At 50.2% G+C, this 23,166-nt stretch overlaps 1 protein-coding gene across 2 annotated transcripts; it reads left to right on the plus strand.

Annotated features, from left to right (window-relative positions):
• Positions 1–1,329: 1,329 nt before the first annotated feature.
• LOC136147257 (ubiquitin-like protein 7) lies at positions 1,330–14,480 on the plus strand. Of its 2 annotated transcripts, none has more exons than XM_065906584.1 (11): positions 1,330–1,348; positions 2,693–2,905; positions 4,428–4,547; positions 7,968–8,050; positions 8,818–8,902; positions 9,426–9,483; positions 10,224–10,357; positions 10,615–10,664; positions 10,904–11,071; positions 11,657–11,779; positions 14,237–14,480. In XM_065906584.1, the coding sequence occupies exons 2-11, from the start codon at positions 2,722–2,724 to the stop codon at positions 14,372–14,374; spliced, it is 1,143 nt and encodes a 380-aa protein (XP_065762656.1). In that variant the 5' UTR covers positions 1,330–1,348; positions 2,693–2,721; the 3' UTR covers positions 14,375–14,480. The 2 variants fall into 2 exon arrangements, with proteins under 2 accessions (XP_065762656.1, XP_065762655.1); XM_065906583.1 differs by having other exon boundaries at positions 1,331–1,398.
• The last annotated feature ends 8,686 nt before the right edge of the window (positions 14,481–23,166 follow it).

Raw genomic sequence — 23,166 nt, forward strand, 5'->3', positions numbered from 1 at the left:
TAGGCCCTCCCAGAACCTGCAGTTTATCTTCTCTCCATAGTCAAGCTCTCCTGCTCAGTTGTTGCCTTCGTCTCAGTCCATACACTGGAATGTTGCAGTCCCGATGCTTGTGCACACCAAATCAGTCTTTAGTTGCTAGGATCAACCTCATTATTTTCTTAAATATTTACCTGTTTGGTTTTTTTTTTTTTTTTTTGTCCTTTCCTTAGTCCTTGAATGAGTTCCTCCAGTAGAGCTCGAACAGAATAGTTTAATTCTAACCTCTGGGCAAAAACAATCTGTTCTAACTACGCATCTAAAATACAGTTGACCGTACAATACCAGTTTTACGCACGGGATTTAAGTATCCCTGTATTTTGGTATCCACGAGGGGCTCCTGGAAGCAATCCCCTGCGGATACCATGGACGACTGTATGCAGTTTCTCTGAGTTCAGTGAAATTCCCCTTCCCGAACTGATTCTATGAATGACTGATATAAACCCCACTACTGCACGTTGGGGTGTAGCAGGAGCCCTTGGTAACTTCTCTCAACGTACCAACTTTTAGAGGAAGTCATCGTTGGGTTCCTAGTATGTCTTCGCAGGCATGTTCGCTACGAAAAGCCAGAAGCGAGGAGCACAAAGGAAGCTGACCACTCAAAGACAAGCCGTTTCCTGGTGAGAAGTACGAGGCTGGGGCGAGTCTGAAGAGGCCGCTCGGAAAGGGTCCTTGCCTAGCGACGACTGGTCGAAGTTGGAGACCCAGGGCCGAGAGTCCGGAAACCGGCGTTCCCATCTGCAGTGCCGTAGGGACCTGGCGTAACCTGCGGGCTCTGCATGTGTGTCAGGACGGTGCGTGAATCGCGGGGCTGTAAACATCACACCTGGGACCCATCTGTCAATGCAGGAGACAGAAGAGACGCCGGTTCGATCCCTGGTTCGGAAAGATCCCCTAGAGCAGGGCATGCAACCCACTCCAGTATTCTTGCCTGGAGATGCCTGGCGAATTCCATGGCCTGAGGGGTCTGGCGGGCTGCAGTGCGTGGGGTCGCAAAGAATCGGACAGGACCGAAGAGACTTAGCACGCGCGCACGCAAACCTCACGTCAGACCTCGTTCCGGTGATCTGCGCCTTGGAAGACTGACTGATACATAATACTCTCACACGAAAGCAAGAAGACACCTTCGCGCCGGGACTTTCAAACTGTAGAAGAGCCACACCCCCGGAGACCGGAAGCTTTTCAACTAGCGCCCCCTTGACTGCCGGTTATTTATAAAGGGGCGGGGGTTGGGTGGGTGGGGGATCGGCCTCAGGAACTGCAACTCCCAGAATGCAGCGCGGAGCTTCCGGTTTCCGGCGCGAGGACCTGAGTGAGTGTTTACACCGGCGGCCCTGCGGCCGGGTTCCTTCCGCGGGACGGGTGAGGGCGCTGGGTCCCGGGCCGCGCGGGATCGACCTGTGGTGACTAGTAGCTGGTTCTGTGGGAGTGGTGGGGTCGTCACCCAAGAGATAGTGTCCCTGTCGCAATATTAACTATCAGTGACCTTGGGCCGCTGACTTCACCTTTCTAGATCTTGGTACCTTCGGCTGTAATATGTAGATGATAATGCCTGTCTCAGAACAGTTGTGAGGATTAAATGATATATAGTGTATTAAAAGATCCATTTCCTTCCCTGCCGTTAACCTGGAGATGGAAGGTTTGAGAGTGCCTTAGGATCTGCTGCACAGCCTCGAAGCCTTTTCTTTCCTCTTCTAAAGAAGCCACTTTGGAAGCAGTAATGATTCTAACAAGGCCTTGCCTTGTCTTAATTCTCCCAACCGCCTGGTTTCTGATTCATTTTCTGGGTACCCATAAGTACCGGGCATGGAGTCAATAAAGACAAAAAATTCTAGTCTTTGCTTTCAAGAGCCTCTAAGAATGAGATGCAGAGACGATTGAGAAGTAAATAGTGTAGATATTTGTAACCCTTTGTCATGAGGGACTATGACAACAACAGAGAGGGGAGACAGAGAGAACAGAGGAGGTTGTGTTTGAGTTGCTCTTCATCAGAGTTTGCTTAGAGAGGGAAGAGGGAAGAGGAGTTATATGCAGAGTTAGCAGATGAGCAGAGTGGGGGAGAACTTTGTTATGAATCCAGGCTTGGTGGGGATGGACTTAAGTATTGGGGAGGGTGGGGTAGCCCAGAACTTTTGAGAGGGGAAGGCTGGTAGAGAGAACAGATGTGAATGTTTTTGAAAGCCAGGTTGTGGCGTTTAGACTTATTCATAGAAGTGGTTTGATTTCTAAACAAAAGAGTGTCTTGATCAGATCTGCATTTTAAAATGATGAGTGGCAGCGTGGATATTTAACAGGGAGAAGCAGGAGGCAGGGAGCTTCTGGTAAAGCTGTTGTGGTGGTTAAAGCAAAACTTGGTGAAGAAACACAGAGTCTATGTAAGGGAGAGGGGTAGATGATCTCATTTGAACCTCACAACGCACCTGTTAGGTGGGATGGCATTTTTATGTCCACCGTAAAGCCACAGAGGCTTAGAGAGCTGAAGTTTCTTGCTGCCATAGAATGAGTGAAAAGAGGACCTCAGATTCTAGTTCAGGCCTTCTGATGCTGCATCCTGAGCTTTTCCAACAGAGTCACAGAGAATTCTCATTCAACCCCTTGGTGGGGTGTGGGTGGTGTAGGTCTGTCCTTTAACCACTAAGGCTTTGTTCCTTTACAGGGAGAAAGAGAGAGCGCGAAAGAGAGAGGATGTCTCTCTCAGATTGGCACCTGGCGGTGAAGCTGGCTGACCAGCCACTTGCCCCCAAATCTATTCTTCGGTTGCCAGAGACAGAGCTCGGAGAATACTCCCTGGGGGGATATAGTATTTCGTTTCTGAAGCAGCTTATTGCTGGCAAACTCCAGGAGTCTGTTCCAGACCCTGAGCTCATTGGTGAGTCTCTGTGGCCTGGGGATGGGCTTCTGCTCTGATTTCTTTTGGGGGAGAATCATTCTGGAATCACAAGGATAAAGTAAGAGTTTGGGATTTGTTGTCTCATAATGTAAACACTGGGCTGCCCTGGTGGTTCAGCAGTAAAGAATCTACCTACCTATGCAGGAGATGCAGGTTCAATCCCTGGGTGGCAAAGATCCCCTGAAGAATGAAATGGCAACCCACTCCAATATCCTTGCCTGGGAGATGCCATGGGTGGAGGAGCCTGATGGGCTACAATCCATGGGGTCGCAAAAGAGTCGGACATGACTTAAGAGACTAAACGAAAACAAATGTTAACACTGCTGGGAAGTGATTGTTGTTAGGTGAATAGAAACAAATCATATAATAAAACCATTGGTTACCATTTTAGTTGTACAATATACTGAACTACTTCATCACAACATTTCTTACCTATAACATTCTTTGAAAGAGCAAGAACTTGGGTTGGAAGGAGGTGCTGGCTAGGGAAAGGCCCTTAGCATATGGCATTTGAGGTAGGTCTTAAGGGATGGTTAGAAGGATTTTTGGTTGGTTGGTTGGTTGGTTGGAGGGAAGACAGTGAAAAAGGAGAGATGGCAAGGGCACTCTAGGTGGAGGAAGAAGGAATTTAAATATAATTTCTTTCTTTCTTTCTTTTTTTGTCTTTTTTATTTTTGACTATGCTGTGTGGCGTTCAGAATCTTTGTTGCCTGACCAAGAATCAAACCCTGGACTCCAGCTAGCATCACTCTAGTGAAAGTGAATATAATTAAATTGTATTATTAATGCAATGTCTTATAAACTAGAAAAATGGTATAAACTGGCAAGAAGTATATTTTCAGTCATGCGTGCTAAGTCTCTTCTGTTGTGTCCAACTCTTTGCGACCCCATGGACTGTAGCCCACCAGGCTCCTCTGTCCATGGGATTCTCCAACCCAGCTGGAATGGGTTTCTATGTCTTCCTCCAGAGGATCTTCCTAATCCAGGGATCGAACTCATGTCTCTTAAGTCTTCTGCACTGGCAGGCGGGTTCTTTACCACTAGTGCTACCTGGGAAGCCATATATTATTAATGCAATGGCATATAAACAGGCAAAATGGTATAAGCTGGCAAAAAAAAAGTGGTTTTAGTCATAAAAACATGGGGTTCATTCTTTTTTATTGTTATATTTTCCCATTCATTTAAATGGTGCAGTCTCCATGATGTTAAGGTGTAGAGTTTTCCTGTGTGTAGATTCTGTATTTTATCAGTTTACACTTGTAACAGTTGTTATTAAAATGTATTTGAAAGGAATCAGCCATACATATACATGTATTCATTTTCCCCAGGCCCTACTTCCATCCAGGCTGGCAAAATGTATATATTAAGAGTACTTTTTAAAGCATATATCATTCTCTAGCTATCTGTCCAATCAAGATAAGGTTCTTAGGGGACAGAAGTCATTTAAATTGTTATGAGGAACAAAATATAAATGAACGATTCTTTTTTTTTCTTCACATAGATCTGATATACTGTGGCCGGAAGCTAAAAGATGATCAGACCCTTGACTTTTATGGCATTCAACCTGGATCCACAGTCCATGTTCTGCGCAAGTCCTGGCCTGAGCCTGATCAGAAACCGGGTGAGTGTTGGCTCTTAGACAGGCAGAGCTTCTGAAATATCTGCAAGGGAAGGAGGGTCTGTGCATCCTTGAGGCAAGGGCCTGGGTGGAACATAGGGGAGATTTACTGAGATGATAATAAAGGATATCTTTATTATTTATTGGATTGGACACATTGATGAACAGTGTAATTTTGATCTTCTTGCTGCCAGTGGCCACTAACAGAAGGCACTTTTAAGTTCATTACCCATTGTTTTAGTGGCATGGAGAGTATGTATCTATTTAAATTCCTTTAGGGCAACAGTTTATTTTTCAGTGAACCTTGTATTTTTTGGTTATTTTTGTTCTCATTAGAAAGAAAGTGAAAACTCCTTGCCCTCCTCTAAATGTTACAGTGTGTTCTCATGTTCACAGATCTTCCCACAAACTGCTTCAGGCGGGTGATTTATTCAGTCACCTCACTCCTGCTAATTTATTTTCCTGGAGTTTGAGAATATTCGAATGGTGTGAAAGTAGCTCTTGGAGGAAACATACAAAGCCTCTCATGCCTTTCTGACTTATTGATAAAAGGTGCTGCTTGGAATTCATAATTTAAATTTCACATCTGTGTTTTAAAAGCCTCCCTGAGGATAAAGCTAAGCTGTTAAGAGATTAGCTTTGTTAAAAATGGGCAGTTTGACATATTTTAATAATGTTCACAATTGCTGTGACTGATTATCAGCTTGAAATTCTCCCTCTTTTCAATTCTAAACATAAAGGACAAAAAGATCTTCTTTTGTACCTGATGGGAAGTGAGAAAGAGAAAGGCAGTCTCTGGTATCCAGGGGCTGGCCTGGCTTTCAGCTAGGCCTTGAATCGTGAACAATTTCACAGGTCACCAGCATCTACAAGGCCATTCACTCTGGGGCCATAATGGATCCAGATAAAAACTAAGATTTCTTCTCATTTCTGAACAGAGCCATAAATCTGCACATTGACTAACCACAGAAATGACCAAATAACCCTCTATCCTGCCTATTAGGAGTGACTGCTGTTTCTTCACCAATTTCAGCTTTCATCTTGCTCTAGTTTTCCTTCCTTCTAGATAAGAATTATTAAAATACCTAATCATAAAATCACCCCCACTTCCTGACAGCCTCCAGTCCACAACAAAACCCTGCTTCCTTCAACTTCCTGCACCGAGTCCCCTAACTAAAGCGCAGACCCTCTGAGTCCCTTTTAGCGTGCTGCTGTTGAGATGCCCTGTGGTCCTGGTGGTGCGCGTCCCTCTGTAGGAGCAGTAAACACCCCTGGCACAGCTGCAGGTGTGCCCCTCTGGTCTTTGGCTGGGGGGGATTGACAGACGGAAAGGAGCATTTGTTGCTTCTTCCAGCCAGATTGTTGCGGTTTGATATCTCATTTAATCAAGTGGCTCAGCAGGTCAGGTAACAGTATTCGCGTTTTATACATGAAGAAAAAGAGGATTAGAAAGGTATTCATTCAAGGTCATCTGCTTAGAAAAATGAATGCAAGAGCTGGGATGTGAATCCAGGTTTTCCTGGCTCAAGAGTATTCTTTCCACTGGGCTGGCTGCCTCCCACTTCCAAAGGATGAGATTAGCTCAGAGACATTAAAGAGACAACTCTTTAGCTGATTATGGGCTTAAGATTTCAGAGTCCTTTTTATCCCCTGGAAATTTATTTTTAAACAAACGGACTTTTTATTCAGAGGTGAAAATAAACTTTTAGATTTGAAAAGAAATTTTTGTGACGGCATTTTAGATATTTTATCCTTGAGTGTTCTTTCAAGAGGAAGCACATTTCTTTATCTTCCACCAGATTAGATCCTGTAGGAGGAGACAGTGTCAGTTGCTTCCTTCCCACCTGGACCCCTTTGGTGGTTCTCTGCAGAAGTTTACAAATCCCTTTAGGATCTCACTTAGGCCTGCTGTTTGGGCAGGGGTATGTACCCTGGGCTCCAGCACAGAATCAGCTTCGTGTTCCTTCAAAGCACCTCATGCTTACATTCTCCCAAGCCTTGGTGCTTGTTCTCATTTAGGCCTGCAATACCTTTTCCCCCAGTCACCATCTGTTCTACCTTCAATACTCCTCTCAAACGTTCTCTCCTGGGAGGTGTGGTCCTCCCAGTCAGTAGTGCTGTCGGCCTCATGTGCCTAATGCCCTCACTGTGGTCCATGTCTCTGTTGTTGAAGCCCTCAGCATGGTATTTTGTCATTGTGTGTATGTGTGTCTGATTCTGTCTCATTTCTCCTACCGTCTTAAGAGTTCCTTGATGGCAGGGACTCTTACTTTTTGCATTCCTGTGCCTTGCACAAAACAAGATTCACTCCAAAAGTATGGAGTAAATGCTTAGCACAAATTTGTTTAACAAATAAGCCAGGTAACTTACTTCAGGTGAATATTTTTCAAAAGAGACAACCTTATGATTAGAACGATAGGTAAGGGTGTGGTTGCCACACAGAACCCCAGGGGTGCCATTCTCCTTGCTTTGGGAATTGTGCCTTTGGAGTTGAGCAGTGCAAAGTATAATCACAAGTAGCCTTCCTGGGTGAGGGTCACCACACTTTTAAAAGTGTGATCCAGGGTGGACTTCCTGCCTACTCCCCCTTCTTTTACTGAAATTTCTATGAAGTGGGCTGATGTCCTAAATTATCTATGAAATGGGTAGATGTCCTAAATAGTAAAGTGACCAAGTAAAACTAAGACAACTGCTAGACTTTCCCATAGGTATGAGTCATAACGTCCAAAGATCAAAAAGGAACTTTGAGTCCTAGTGACATGCTTGTTTTTGGACATGTGATGAAAGTTTGTTCAGAAGCCTAGAGGTACAATGTTGTCTTGGTCCTTCTTATATTTGTTTGTTTGTTTGCTTTAAATCAAAATAATATTACAGAGTCCTGAAAGAAAATACCCAGGAGAAAACAGTTACCCCCCCAATCCTGTCACCTTGGCTTGTTCCCTTCCAGCCTTGGCCCACATGCACACTGACTTCTCATAAAGTTTTACTAGAGAACACCCATACAACTTTATGTTCTATTTCTTTCTCTTAACATATTGTGTCAACATGGCTCCATATTGTTCAGATGGCTTGCAGCACTTATTTTAAATCACTGCACAAAAGTCTACTGAGTTCATTATACCCTCCTCCTTTCCAAGTGTGAAAAGTCTAGAATTCCTGCAGTGGGACATTGATCAGAACAGTCTCTTTCCTAAGGTAAGAGTCTCCTCTGCTAGAACTTGAATTTGTTTATCTACCAAAGAGGCTTAAAAAGAGTGCCGTTTTCACGTCTGTGGCGTAGCTTTTTTTGATTGGGTGCCAATTCTTAGCGGGGTGAGGTGGGAAGAGAACCCGCACCTGGACTCTGGCTGAGGCGATGCGCTGCGTCTGTGGCAGGGGTGAGGCCCTGGTCACAGGGTGACTGAGTGAGTGTCTCATCCCCAGAACCTGTGGATAAAGTGGCTGCTCTGAGGGAGTTCCGAGTGCTGCACACGGCCCTGCACGGCAGCTCCTCCTACAGGGAGGCGGTGAGTGTGTGCTGCGCCCCCTTCGAGACTCTTGGCAGGCCTGCTGGAGAGGGGTGGTGCAGAGAGGGAGCCAGAAGCTGGTTGCCATGGCTCCCCAGAGTTCCATGGGGAGGTTTCGCCATGTCTGTGGGTCCCAGTAGAACCCTGTCTTCCCCCAAAGAGGCTCTCAGCTAGGCATTGTTGATTGCCTCTAATGATAATGATACAGCCTCTCCTGACATTGGCCTCATGGAATGAGTATAGTTACAGTCAAAAGATCCGTATGCTGTTTCTGCTGGGCCTCATTCTTTGACTTGGACTGAACTGCTTGCCCACCACTCCTTCCCAGGATCCCCTCACTTGGAAAATGCACTGATGACTTTCCATAGGAGAGTTGATAAGCAAGATGAAGACAGCTGCAAACTTCCCAATATATATAAATGCAAAATGATAGTTGTCTGGAGATTGAAAAGGACTTTTGGAATCTAGAGAAACCTTTGTTATTGGGCTTATAATAAGAGCTTTTGTTGTGCAAGCATTAGAACTAGAAATGGGGGAAAGGACCATAGATTGAAGGCTTATTGTGATCTTGCTTTTATGTTGTTTCCCCTCCAGTAAGCCATGATCTCAGAGAAAAAAAAGAGGTTCATCTCTTTCCTGGGGCTATTGTTCCACTGTGGTGGTGTGTGTGCAAGCACTTAGAGGAAGGAAGTACTTCAGCTGTGTGTGGGTATTTCTGAGTGCACCGAGCTAGTAGGAGTGTTCAGCCCTCCCCATTTCTCCTGCAGGTCTTTAAGATGCTCAGCAATAAGGAATCTCTGGATCAGATCATTGTGGCCACCCCAGGCCTCAGCAGTGACCCCATTGCTCTTGGTAAGTGCAAGGCTGAACTAAAGGAAATAGGAACTGTTGAAGAAGGAGAAGCCAGGAGGAGGCAATTACGTTAAAGAAGCTTTGACACATCATGTGAAGAAGATTCACTGGTCTTGTGGCAGGAGGGGGAGTAATCCAGATGTGTTCCATATACCCAGCCCTCCAAGGGCTGCAGCCCCACAGGGAAATCGTGGCCTAACACACACCAGAAATGAGACTGTGAGGAGGACATGTGAAGGCAGCAGTTAGCCCGAACCACAGAGTCAGGGAAGGCTTCCTGCACACCTTGATGGACAAGGGGAGAACCTAGAGACACGGGGAAGAGAGGCTGGGGTGCTGTACACAGTATGTAACCTCCGTGCGGGGGGGCAGTAGGAGCAAAATGGAGAGCACGTGGGCTGTGCTCCTGGCACGTTGTTCCCCCGCTTTCCATGAGGATCCCTGTTAAGCTGGTTGCTCCAAGGTCTCCCCACTGGATCTGGCTACATTTCCTGTCTCTGAGGTGACCCCTATTCTCCTTCAGGGGTTCTCCAGGACAAGGACCTCTTCTCTGTCTTTGCTGATCCCAACATGCTTGATACGTAAGTATGCCCATCTTACTAAGGGCCCTTTTTCTCTCCTCATGGTCGGGCCAGAAGCCTAATGGTCGCCCTGGATTCTGCTCTTGGAGCCCATCCCCCAAATCTGTCCTATAAATGTGTCAGGGGGTGGGGAGGAGCCAGGGCTGGAGGAAGGGGGGCGGGGCGGGGAGGTGAGGACAAAGCCCAAGGGCAGGGGCAGGCAGAGGTGGGGATGAAGCAGGGTCCTGAGGGAGGTGACTTTGCAGGCCAGGCTCAGTTTAGATCTCATTCAGTAGATATTAGGGAGCCTGTGAAGGATTTTAAGCTGGGAAAAAAATAGGTGCATACGTCCCAAAATTTTAGAGTTGGAGGGGAAAGTAGAGGTTGTGTACCTTTATTTTCAAGTGAAGAAAACAGCCAAACCCTCGGAAGGATGGGGACCAGTCAGAGACTGCCCGCTGAAGTGGTGTTGGGAGTCGAGACAGGAGACTACCCCTGAGCCTCTGCGCTGTGCGTGTCCCATCATGCATTGCCAGAGAGGAGAGGGAGGCATCTGCGGGGGCGCTAGGGTGAAGGCCTGCTGATGCTGAAGGCAGAGCAGCAGGGAGACAAGCCGCCTGGAGGGAGGTGCTGTGGCCAGGGAAATTTAAGGACAAGCAGGGGTGACTTGACTGTTGTGAGGGGCGCCCAGAATTCCTGCCAAACCCACAGATGCTCTTTCCTTCTTAGTCACCCTTGAGATTCTTCCTGCCCCGTCATAGGTTGGTGCCTGCTCACCCTGCCCTGGTCAATGCCATTGTCCTGGTCCTGCACTCGGTAGCAGGCAGCACCCCACTGCCGGGGGCCGACTCCTCTTCCCGGGGCATGCCCTCCAGCGCCTACCGGGACGTGCCAGGTGAGCCCCAGGACAGGGGGACGCGGGCCCTCTGGGGAGCGGGCAGTGGCCCAGGGCTTTGCTTTACTCGCAGCTATGTATAGTGCTGGCAGAGGGTGTTCCTTGGGAACTCTGGGTTTGAGTCAGGGAGAGCATCTGTCCTGTAATTTTCCAGGGGAGAGATGAGAACATGAATTTGGAGTAACTAGCGCCGAGATGCTGGAGCAGCGCCTGTGCCTTCCTGTTCCTCCTCCTGAAATCTGTCCTCCCTCCTCCAGGTGGCTTCCTGTTTGACGGGCTCTCTGATGATGAGGACGACTTTCACCCAGTAAGTGACCGGGCTGCCTGCCATCTGGGGGAGATGGTGCTGGGAGGCACCCTCCCCGGGACCTGGCACGCCCAGCAGGGGGTGGTCAGAGGCCCTGTGGGGGCCCAGGTGTGTGACTCTATTGCTGAGAACCTGGCAGCCTGGGGAGTCTCCCCAAGAACTGTTCCTGAAGCAGGGATGGGGTTCTTCTGAGAACCACTCAGGGCTGCTGCCCTGATCTGGGCACCTTGCTTGTCCAGAGTGCCAGGTCCACGCCCTCAAGCAGCACCCCCAGCTCTCGCCCAGCTTCCCTGGGGTACAGTGGAGCTGCCGGACCCCGGCCCATCACCCAGAGCGAGCTGGCCACCGCCCTGGCCCTGGCCAGCACTCCGGAGAGCAGCTCTCACACGCCGACTCCTGGTACCCAGGTATGGAGAGAAGGGGTGGGAAGGTCCAGGCCGGGCCCCCAGGGAGAAGGGCCCAGTGGTAGAGTGAGTTTACCTTTGCTGATCCTTGTGCTCCATCTGCTTGGATCTGAGCTCTACCTGGAACCCCAGTGGGTTTCCCACTGCAGCTCAGGTGACCTCCCTTCACCTGCCTTTAGGCTCAGAAGTCTGGGGCTCATCCCAGGCCTGACTGACTCTTCTCAGCAGTTGGAAGAACCTCTTGTTGCATAATGCTTCCTTACTTATTCCTGAAAGTGGCCAAGCATACATCACAGGCTTAAGCATTCCTGGTGATGGTCACTCCAGTCGGCAGGGCCATTTCTCCTCTCCCAGTGTGGGTCCTAGGCTCGGTCAGGGGTCCCATTCCATCTCCCTGGAGCAAAAGAGTACAGAACCCTTTGTGCCCACACAGCTTTTAGGTAGCTCTGTGTGACTGTCTCATGCTGGCCCCTGCTGGGAGGCAGTGGTGAGGCACCCAGGGCACCCTGGGGTGATGTGACAGCAGTGGGTGTGTGCTGGGAGACTGGGGTGGCTCTGAGGGTGGCACTGACCGTGGTCTGTCTCTAGGGCCACTCCTCAGGGACCTCCCCAATGTCCTCCAGCGTCCAGTCAGGGACGCCCATCACCAACGATCTCTTCAGCCAAGCCCTGCAGCACGCCCTGCAGGCCTCCGGGCAGCCCAGCCTTCAGGTCAGTCTTCCCCCTTCTGATGTTCACACAGCTTCTTTGGTACTTTGGACGTGAGCTTTTCTCTGCTCTCCGGAGGCTCTTCCACTTGGCCTGCTTTGCTGCAGGAACAGCTGGGGCGTGACAGCGTGACAGGAGAGGGTGCTCCCAGCAAGGGCGGTTGTCCTTGAGGCTTCCACTCCTGCACCCAGTGCCCATGACCTGGCTCCACTGACCACCGGCTTGGGTATTTCAGTGGCTGTTTCAGTTGAGGAGTCACTCGTCCATCCTGTGAGCATTGACTGAGCCTTGAGCATGTCTGGTCCAGGCTTGGTCCAGCTCCTGGGATAGTGATGAGCCAGTCCTCATTCCCGCCATGGAGAGGCGCCAGATAGTCACTGAACTGAGGGAACAGCAGGGTGAGAAGCTGGCCCAGTCTTGAGGTCAGGTAAAACTTTTCTGAGAAAGAGGTATTGTACCTACTGTCAAAGAATTCATTAGAGGTTAGCCAGGCAGAGAAGGGGATGTTTGGTTGAGGGGATGTGGTGTCCCAGCAGAGGCAGCTACCTGTTTGAGCGAATGTGGAGGTACACATGGCAAATCGGCAAGAGCAGAAGGCAATATCCATGATGAGAGATCCTGAGATGGAGCCAGAGTAAGGGAGAGCAGACGCCTGAGTGTGAGGGCCTTGAGTGCCTGTGTAAGGAGATGAGGCTTGTCCTGCGGTCACCAGGGAGTGGTACGGTCTCCCCTGCCTCATGGAACACGGAAGCTTAGCTAGCAGCTAAGTGCCTGACCCAAGGGGTGCACATTTTATTACACGCCTCTGTGCGCAAACTGTTTGCTTCACTCTCTTTCCTTTGCTCCTAAGCCTGGGGCATGAACATCATTTTTGGAACTGGTCCACGGTCATGAAGCCATCAAGTGACAGGGACAGGGTCCGGCCCGTGTGGTTCTCACTGCCCCACGTGGCTCTGCTGAACAGTGAGGGGAGCAGGAGCAGGACCTGGAGACAGTTGGTCTCTTTGGTTCCTTCATCATTTGCAGCCTGATGCCTGTTTGCTCTGCTCTTCAGCTCAGAAGCTTTTATGTCTCCACCTGGCCTGTAAACTGAACTTGAGTTGGTTTCTGTGGTTTTCTAAAAATTCTCCACATCCTCACCTTTGCTTACCTGCTTCTTTGAATTTGCATTTCATCTTCACTGCCTTCTTTCCCACAGTATAAACACATCCTTTTCCCTAAGGTGTACACTTCCTCTTTCATGAGACAGAGATATTGAAAATACTAAATTTCTTTAAATCCATAGAGAAGGCCTTTCATAGCTGAAAGTCAAAAAATCAAGGAACCATTGTATGAAGAGTAACATATAGTTTGAATTCATAAATGTGAAAATTTCTGCAAAGCAAACCAAACCAACATACAAAAAGAAGAAGCAAAGTCTGAAAGCTGATCACAAACTGGGAAAGAAATCTGTAACGCAGATCAAAGGGCAAAACCTCCCTGAATTGAAGTTCTAGTGATTTAGGACCAACAGCTCCATAGAAAAGCAGGCGAAGGATAGTAACAGACTGTTCACCAAAAAGGAAGTACAGATGGCCTGTAATTCCTTGCAGCCCCATTGCTCAGAATTTATCCCGGAGATGTGTGTGCATGCAGAGAGTGACATTTGTACAGAACCAGTCACTGCAGTGTTTCTATAATGGCAAAGATTGGAAACTGCTCTGTTGTGGTACATTTCAGGACATCCACAAGTGCTTTCTATGATACCTTAATATGTTAGAAAAAAAGGAGAGATATAAGAGAAGGGTAAGTATAGGAATGTATATTTATATTTCCTCAAAGAAAATAAAGTAGGTTATCAGGAATGGGGGAGACGAGTAGATGAGTGTGACACTTTTCACAGTGTGGTTTAGTCGCTCAGTTGTGTCCAAAACGACTCTTGCAACCTTACGGAGTGTAGCCCATCAGGCTCCTCTGTCCATGGGATATCCCAGGCAAGAATACTGGAGTAAGTTGCTATTTCCTTCTCCAGGGGATCTTCCCGACCCAGGAATCGAACCCAGGTCTCCTGCATTGCAGGCAGCCTCCTGTAGTGCAGGTGGATTCTTTACCAACTGAGCCACCAGGCACTGTGTATCATGCTAAAACAACAAAGTTAATTTAAAAGTGTGTGTGTGTCTATAGATACAGCAGGCAAAGAAAGTAATCTTTTGAAATTTAGACACTGAATACTTTATGCTTTTTCTTTTTGATCTTTATGGTACATTTCCCCTTTTATTGGGAAAACTTTTAATTTGTTCCCTAAACCCTCAGGCCTCTCCATAGACCTCCTCGACAGTCCGCGGACCTCCTCAGTGTGCTGTGTTTTTTGGAACCTCATGTCAGCAGCTTTCCTGGAGGAACACACCTCCTTCTGCTAGAGGTGAACAAGTCTCTGTTGGATCCTTACTGACCACTCCTGCCTGTCCTGTCTTTCTGCAGAGCCAGTGGCAACCCCAGCTGCAGCAGCTGAGGGACATGGGCATCCAGGACGATGAGCTGAGCCTGCGGGCCCTGCAGGCCACCGGGGGGGACATCCAGGCGGCCCTAGAGCTCATCTTTGCTGGAGGAGCCCCGTGAACTCCCCGCTCCTCCTGAACCCCCAGCAAACTGCTAAGGCGGCTGCCCATGGGAAGCACTCTTGAAGGTGCCCCATCTCTACTCTCCCCAATACACCTGATGGTCGACCTTCTGCTTTGTCCAGTGTGTGGCCTTTCTGGCTGATCTGAGTGGGTAGAGGTGGTGGGGGGGGGCAAGTATGGTGTGTGGGTTCTGGTGCCACAGCATCAGCTGGCCCCTGCTTCTGGGCCCCGGCGGGAGAAGCTGAGATCCATGTCCCGAGATGCCGCGTGATGCCCACACTGGTTTTTTGGCAGACGTTTCCAGTGATAGCCTCCAGGCCCTTTGGTGCTCTGGGTGTGGCCTCCTCCAAGTGTGCCCAGGGACTGCTGCTCAGCCTCCAGGGTGGCTGCTGTGTTACGCCTGTGGCCAGAAGAGCCTTGAGCTCCTGAGATGACCAGTCTGAGGAGTGGCCGGGTGGGAGCTCACCCCCGCTTCCCCGCCATTGCTCCCTCTCCCAAAGGCTTGTGAAAGATTGCTTGTCCCTCCCCTGGCCTAGTCTCACCAGGCACTCTGACGCCCACTCTGTAATGATGCCAGGATCCAGGCCTCAGAGCCGTGCCAGGAGGCAGAGCCCGCTTCTCTGTCCTGAAGGCATAAATACAAGAGCAGTTAAATAACAATACTAAACAACAACACCGACACCCACAGGGCCCAGCTTTCATGTTGCAGAGAGGGCACCGACTCCCAAGCTGCTGCTCCATCTGCCTGAGCTCTCGTTCCCCTTGGCGCCGCATTCCCTGGTGCGTCGCAGACATGTCCAAGTTGAGCGAGTGGGTTTCATGTGCTTTGGATACTCTGTCAAGAAAAAATCCTTCCCTTCAGCTGGTGTTTCGGTGGGAAGTTGCTCAGAGGTCTGCTCCTGCCGTGTGCCTTTGGCAGAGATTTCATCCGCAGCCTCCGTGCTCACGTCATTCATCTTCTGCTTGTCTCCTCCTGGGACAAAAGATTTACCCCTGATTAGGACTGCCTACTCTGTCCTTGCTTCCTCAGAGCATTTACCTCTTAGCTCCCTTTCTGTCTCAAGGGACCACACAAAGCAAGCCTGCTCCCCCTGCTCTCTGAGCTGGGCTTCAGCTCAGGAGAGCTGGGCCTCCCAGGTGGTGCAGTGGTAAAGAATCCGCCTGCCAGTGCAGGAGAAGCGGGTTTGATCCCTGGGTTGGGAAGATCCCCTGGAGTAGGAAATGGCAACCCATTCCAGTATTCTTGCCTGGAGAATTTCTCAGGCAGAGGAGCCTGGTGGCCTACAGTTCATGGGGTCACAAGGAGTCGGACACAATTGAGAGATTGAGCACACACAGGGAGTCCACTTGCCCTTGGGCCTGTTCCCCTGGATTTGGCCCCTCACAAGTCCTCTTTCCCGATGGCCTCCAGCCTCTGACACTACAGAGAGGTCCTTGGGAGGCTCCACTGTTCCACATGTGGTCTGAACATTGTTTTTTCCTTCCAGAAAATGGGAAGTCTCCACATTTCCCTCCATCCAAGACCTAATGTTGAGGGGTGTTTGCATTGGCTGAAAGGACTCAGAATTCACCAGGCTTTTTGGTGCCAGACCTCTTTGTGCCTCAGTGGTCTGCCTGGAACCCAACTGCCTCTTTGTGGTCGGGAGCAAAGACCAGGAAGCTCTGTCTTTGAACCTGATGTGTCTGGCTTGTTTGCGATGTAAACAAAGGCCAGTTCCATCCTCCAGGCTTGTCTGGTCAAATGGGGCTGACACAGCCCTTCCCGTCCCCATGATACAGCCCGCCTTGAGCTGGTTTCCGTCCTGTGGCAACTTGCCCCCGGCCCCCAGGGACTGCACTAGGTCTCCTTAACACCCCTAGCCATTATGCTACGGAACACTTGGGTTGCCTTGCCCTGTCCCTGGAACTGACTCCCAAATACCAGTTTTACTGCTTCCCAGAATTGAACTGTCCCCACAGTTTCCCTTTCCCTTGTTTGTCAGCTCTTTCCTCCAGGGTCTGGGTATGTTGGCTTTGCTTCCTGTAGCCATGTTTTAAATAATATATTTTGAGTCTGATAAGTGCCACCACTGAGCCTGGGGCTTTCCAAGGGACCAAGGACTGCTTCCTCGCTATTGTCCCCTTTATCCTTTCAACAAACATTCATTCAGTTTCTATTCTGTGCAAATTAAACACATCGAGGGCCTTGCTCTCACAGAGCCATGCCATTGGTAAGACAGACAAACATGTTTGCACTAAGTCTGATGAGAATAGGCCGGGCCAGTCCTGTGGGCTTGCGCTCATAGGAAAGGGAGCTCGGTTGGTTGGGTTAGGGTCGGTGTGTGTGTGTGTGAAGAGGGACAGCTGCCTGGAGAAGGTGGCATCTGATGTGACGCCTTCAGCAGGTGAGAATTGGGCCGGAAGGTGCACATGCAGAGTGGGCCGGGAGCTGAGAGGACACAGCTGGAGCCCTGGGTGTGAGGGTGGACTTCAACGTAGGCAGAGGCTGGAGCATTCAGCCTTGTAAGGAGTTAGGACTTATCCTAGGGGCAGTGGGAAGTCACAGGAGAATCTGCATCAGAGGGGAGAGCTGGGTTTCCATTTTAGAAAGGCCGCTGGTTGCTGTGTTTGAAGAGATGGAGAGGAGCGAGCTTGGGCAGGGGAGACCAGTGAGGAAGCTGTGATCCACTTAGAACTGACAGTGTGTGATGGGCAGTATGGCAGGTGCGGAGAAGAGTGGGTGGGGCTGGAGAGACGAGTCAGCGTTAATGGCTCATCTTGGCACAGGTGAGTATATTATGATTAGCTGCATTTATCAGATGGGGGCACCAAGGTGGAGAGGTTACCTGTCCCCAGTGTCATGGTGGTGCAGTGGGCAGATCAGCCTTGGAAGCTCACGTCCACTTACTCCAAAGCTGGCAACCTTCCCACTGTGGCCCATGACTTCTGAGAGTGAAGTGGGAGGTGGGGTTGGGGTGGGGTCTCATCAGGCTGAGGAACTAAGGCTTCATTCTGAAGGCAGAGAGCAGCCCGTGGATGACTCTAGGCAGGGCAGCGGAGGACTAGACTCGTGTGAGAGAATCTGACAGCTGCGTGGAGGCTGGATTTGTGGGAAGTGAGACGGAGTGGGAGGCCAGCTAGGAGGCTCGCTGCCTGCAGATGGGGGCCTCGACTAGAGTTGCAGCAGGGGGCTGGGAGGAGAGGGATGTGAGATGTGAAAGACCAGATCTAGGGGGCAGGCAGGATGTGAGTGGGTAGAGGGTGGTGCTGCAGGAGTGAGGCACTGGGCTTGGGATTCCGCGAACAAGACCACTTAGGATATACTGAGCGGCAGGAGCCGTGAGACAGCCAGGTGGGGGTGTCTGGGAGACAGCTGGAGGGTTCTAGGCTGGAGATAATGATCAGGAAGTTTTGAATTGAATGGGCCTGTGTCAAGAGAGAATGACATTCAGCTTTTCAAGGAAAGGCAGGAAAAGGGGACACCCACTAAGTAGTTAGACTTTTATAGCAAATAGTGACTGATGGACGTGGGACCGGGAAGGAGGAAGGACGAGATGGGCCGCTTCTGGGAAGGCTGGAGCAGGAGTCATCAGAGCTGGACAGAAAGGAGCTGGAAAGAACCGGACCCAAGGGGCATGGTCAGGGGGTATGTAGTACCACTGAGCAATTTGGTGACCCAGGGGCTGACCTTGGACTTGACTGCTTGAGCCATGGTGGCCTTGGCATAGAGCCCAGTTCCAGGGGTTGAGGCCTGACTAGGTGGGGGCAACGGAGGCAGGGAGGACAGAGAACCCTGGAGTATCTGACCAGGGAGAGGGTGGTTGGAGGGAAGACAGGATAGAGTGAGTGTTTGCAGTTCAGCAGAGGTGAAATTGGAATTGATCACGAGAACTTTTCTAGGAAGCGAAGGGGAAAAAAAAGGAAGCGACCCCAAAATAGAATATGCAAATATGCAGAGATGGGTGAGTTTTCTGAACAGATCCCTTCTCCTGATATAACTCAAATTTGGCTGGGCTAGCATGGGCTGGGCTGGCACAGCTTGCTGGGCACATGGGCCCGGGTTCTGCTCCTTGCCTCAGCCCCATATGGCCTGGGCCCCCGACCAAGTTCTGAGTCCTACCCTGAGGTGGCCTCTCGTAGCCTCTGCCACAGCCTTTGGCAGTGAACGTGTGTTGAGGATGGGGGGGTGGGGAGTGGTATTTAGACCTCCCTCTATCTGCGTACCCAGCCTCTCAAACCCTGCTCTGGCCCTGGCTTGGGGTTGGATCAGCTTGGCTGTGCCCCTGGCTCCCCTGGGGCCGGCCATATTTTGGCTCCTATAGACTCTGCAGTTGCTGGTAACAGAATTCTGCCTCCTGTATGCCTGAAATGCCTTTTGCGGAGGCCCAGGCACTGTCCTACTCCACCTTGGCAAAAGCAGCTCACAGCAATGCAGGGCAACAGTGCTCATTTATCAAGCACCCTCTCTGTGCCAGTCACTGAGCTAGGCACTCACATATGCCATCTCAGTTGATCCTCACAACAACTCTGAAAAGTAGACCTTATTATCCCCATTTACAGATGAGTGTTTCCTGTTAACTGGACATGACTGTGCCGGGAAACGGGCCGTGCTAGAACTTGGGCAGGATTGTGTCCACGTGATTCCATCAATTCACGCACCTGGGGCCTCATGCCTGCCTGGCAGGCCGGAAGCCACTCAATGGGCCTGAAGGGTCTGCTCACTACTTATCCTTCCTGGAAGTGGCAGCCTGAGTCCTGAAGGGAAATCAGGCTTCTAAGTCAGACTGACTGAAGTGTAGGTCTCTTTTCCATGGAGAACCTAACCTCTTGGAGCCTCAGTTGTGTCCTGTTTGACATTTTCCCTCAACATATGTAAGTGGACATTGACAACATTTATGCCAGACATGCCAAGGCAGTGAGAGCTGGACTGGTGAATATTCTAGATGACCTGATAATGAGGCACCCCTGACAAGAGGGATAGAAATAGGGACACTCTGAGGTCCTGTGGGGCGGAGGGACCAGAAAACCACTTACTTTTCTGCATGATGGGGTCTCCTTTCTTCCCCCTCTTGGGCCCAGATCCAGACTCAATCTTTCTCCACCAGTCTCTCAAAAAGCCACTGCTGATGGATGGGAATTGGTTCAAGGACCACCCTAAGCTAAGATCAACAAGATTTAGCAACCCAGTGTCTTGGCCCGACAAGGCGTCGCCTCTGGAGGGGCTGTGATAGGAGTGGAGAAGTCTTTCCATTCCTTGACTCCTCCATCTCTCTTCTAGGTGCTGTGTTCTGATCTGCACCCCAATCTCTGAAGGAGATGGTCACAAACCAGACTGCCTAGGACGATCTCAGAAGATGTTTGTTAAATGACTGGTTGATGATGTCCTAGGGACCAACCAGGATTAGAGAGACCAAGCAAAGCCCCACGAGGGACAGAGTTGGAAGTGGAGTTATATACCCTGAAAAAAAAAAGAAAGATTTCAGGGGACATGACCTCTATGTTGAAATCTCTGAAGGGCTCTGTTCCAGGAAGAGTGATTAGATGTGGTCTGTGAGGACAGAGGCCTTAGAGGACAGATTTAGGACCACTGATAGGAGTCTTCCACTAGGGAAGAAGCCTTTATTTGTCAGAGCTAACGAGATGGGTGAGGCTGCCTTGGGGGTAAGCGCATCCTCACTGGATGTAAGCAGATGCTACATGACATCCAAAAGGGCTGTTGGAGGGGCTCCCAGGTTGGACTGAACGACCTCTGAGGGTTACTTCTGACCCCAAGAAGTGGGGTATCCAGGAAAGAAAGTGAATGTGGGAAATCACATGTTTGCATGCATTTCTTTTCCTCACTCAGGTGGCCCTAGCAGACCCAAGGATCACATCAGAACTGGAAGGGTCCTGGGACGCCTCCTATCATCCAGAGATTTAAAAGCATGTTTATTTCAGCCTAAGGACTTCCCTGGTGGCTCAGATGGTAAAGCATCTGCCTACAATGTGGAAGATCCAGGTTTAATCCCTGGGTCAGGAAGATCCTCTGGAGAAGGAAATGGCAACCCACTCCAGTATTCCTGACTAGAAAATCCAATGGACAGAGGAGCCTGGTAGGCTACAGTCCATGGGGTCACAAAGAGTCGGACACAACTGAGTGACTTCACTTTCACTTTCACTTATTTCAGCTTACAAACAAGAAGCAAATGCAGAAGATAGAATGAGGAAGCTTTGTCTACTCTGGTCTAGATCAGATAGACCAGAAGAGCTGCTGGTTTAGCCTCTCTTTCTCATTTTGTAAACAAAGAAATAGAGGCCTGGCCTGGGATAGGGTCCTGCTTAATGTGAGTCAGTGGCCAAGCTGGGACTTGATCATTGGCCTCCCAGCCATATCTGGTCAGGAGACTGTGTTAGTCTTGATGGGTTCCACATGATTCCCACAAGATCCTGCTCTGCCTCAGGCCTTGGGCACCGAGAATGAACGCTCAGAGATGGATCTGAGGGGAGGGGAGGGGAGAAGTAGGGTGGAGCGGAGGGAGGAGTTTGTCTCCAGGAAGGCTTGGGAGCATGTAGAGTTGCCCCTTAACAAGCGGGGTTAGTGGTGGTGTCCCACTGTGCAGTTGAAAATCCATGTATGACTTAAGGTCCGCCCTCTGACTCTGCTCTTCTGCATGTGAGGATTTAAACAACCGGGGATTGGACTGTGTAGCACTGTAGTGTTTTCTATTAAAACAATCCACGTGTGAATGGACCTGTGCAGTTCCAACCCATGTTCAAGGGTCAACATTTAGTCTCTGCTAAGAGTCCGCTCTTTTCTGAAATGGCCACCAGGTGGCACTCTAACCACAAGCCCAATGCCGTATGGGCAGAGTTTGGGGGCTAGGAATGCTGGGCTGCCCCTGGAAGCCATGGGGGGCACCTATCATGTTTTGAGGTGACCTGAGTGCCCTGACGGGGCTTCCCTGGTGGCTCAGTGGTAAAGAACCTTCCTGCAATTCAGGAGACATGGGTTTGATCCCTGGGTTGGGAAGATCCCCTGGAGAAGGAAATGTCAAGCCACTCTAGTGTTCTTGCCTGGGAGATCCCATGGACAGAGGAGCCTAGCAGGTTACAGTCCATAGGGTCACAGAGAGTCAGACATGACTTAGCTCAAGTGCCGTGATAGAAGGAGAAAAGTTGTCTGTCTTCTCCCCACTCTTGTTTGTCGCTGAATGTCCGTCCCCCTGTGGATTTCTAATTTTTGTCTCTCAACTTGACTGGCCAGACTCTGATCTGAGCAGTATAAGGTAGGACCAGTCATATAAAAATGCGTCAAGAATGACTAGGACAGGGAACAGAGATGTAAGAATGGAATGCTTCTGGGAGGGGTTGACGCTTAGGGCTAAGAAAGGTGGTGGAAATTCTGAGAACTTCTCCGTTTAGGGTGATTCTGAGCTGGCCTAGAAGGAAGAGGCAGCCTTGGGTAGGAGGAGAGGGGTAGGCATTTGAGGGGAACATCCTATCAGAAGGGTAGGGGTGGGCAGACCACTGAGGGAAGCATGAGGTGTGGTATCAGAGTCTGCATGAGCCGAGGAGGGCTTCCTCTGCCTCACCTTGTCCAGCCCTGAGCCCTGACATGGACTACCAACAGTTGGGCCACGTCCAGTGGTGGCAGAGGCTGTTGTGACCATGCCTACAGCTGTGATACAGTCATGGGCCTATATACCACGAGCACACAGTAAGTTGGAATTCCCAGACGGTTACATGACTATAAATATCTGACTTGTGAATTATTTTAAAACCGGGAGTTTCAACAAAAACTCATTTTTAGCTTCTCTTGAAAACTAGCTGCCCGTTTCACGGAGTGTACTTTCCTGTGGCCTCGGGGCTCAAGCTGAGTAGCAGCTGCCCTGATGACAGATCACCCTGGTCTCTCAGCCCCTGCCATGGGTGCTGGTGGTGATGGGGGGACAGGAAGAGTTGCTGTTACTAGTAGCTGTAGGTCCTGGCTGGGCACCAAGCTCTGAGCCTCTTGAAGGGGCTGTTGTGGGCTTGGGCTCCTTATCCCGCCATCCTCATACCTCCCACCGACCTCTTGTTAGGGGTGGGTCATTTCTTTGAAGACCAGGTGTAGCCTTGGACTCAGGGTTGGGGAGGGGTCAGAGGAAGCTTGGAGTGTGAGGAATGCTCTGAGTAAGGCCCTGAAAGGTCTTGGTCAGAAGGCTTCCAGGGCCTCCTGCGGCTTTGGAGCTCTGAACCTCACATCTGTGTGTGTCCGTTTCTCTGATTCTGCAAGGGGTCTTCTTGGATTTGGCGCTTCATCCACAGGGAGAACTACTCCAAGGTAGTTTTCTCCTAGACAGAAGCCCCTGCCTCATTTCTTTCTCCCAGCCTCCTCCCCTGACTCCCCCAAGGAGGAGCTGTAGGGAGAGGGAAGGCAGGAGGAATATGCCTCTGCCTCAGACACGTCAGTATCCACATCTGTTGCTCCTCTGCTGGTCCATTTCCCATCACTGGCTGTGAGCATCCTTGGTCCAGGCCCAAAAGCCAGCCTTGGGCCCCAGTGAGGAAGGCAGGCTCCTGTCGCCTGTACCATTCTGATGTGACTTCCCTTCACTACCATGCCAGACCCTGGCCCTCTGCTTTCCCCACCCTGGGTACCTCTTCCCCTTCATGCCCAGAGTCTAACTGCACTCCCCTGCTAGAGCTACTGCCCCAAATCACTTTTACGGGCTCAGTTCTCACCTTCCCTGGCTGCCTGTAGCCAACCAGTTGTGGGCTGCCATCTGGCGCTGGCCCTTTGCCCCTGGGTTGGTTGGCCCGGGGTGTCCATTGGTGGTGAAGCAGGTGCTG

The sequence above is a fragment of the Muntiacus reevesi genome, chromosome 15 (assembly GCF_963930625.1).
Source record: "Muntiacus reevesi chromosome 15, mMunRee1.1, whole genome shotgun sequence".
NCBI lineage: Eukaryota > Metazoa > Chordata > Mammalia > Artiodactyla > Cervidae > Muntiacus > Muntiacus reevesi.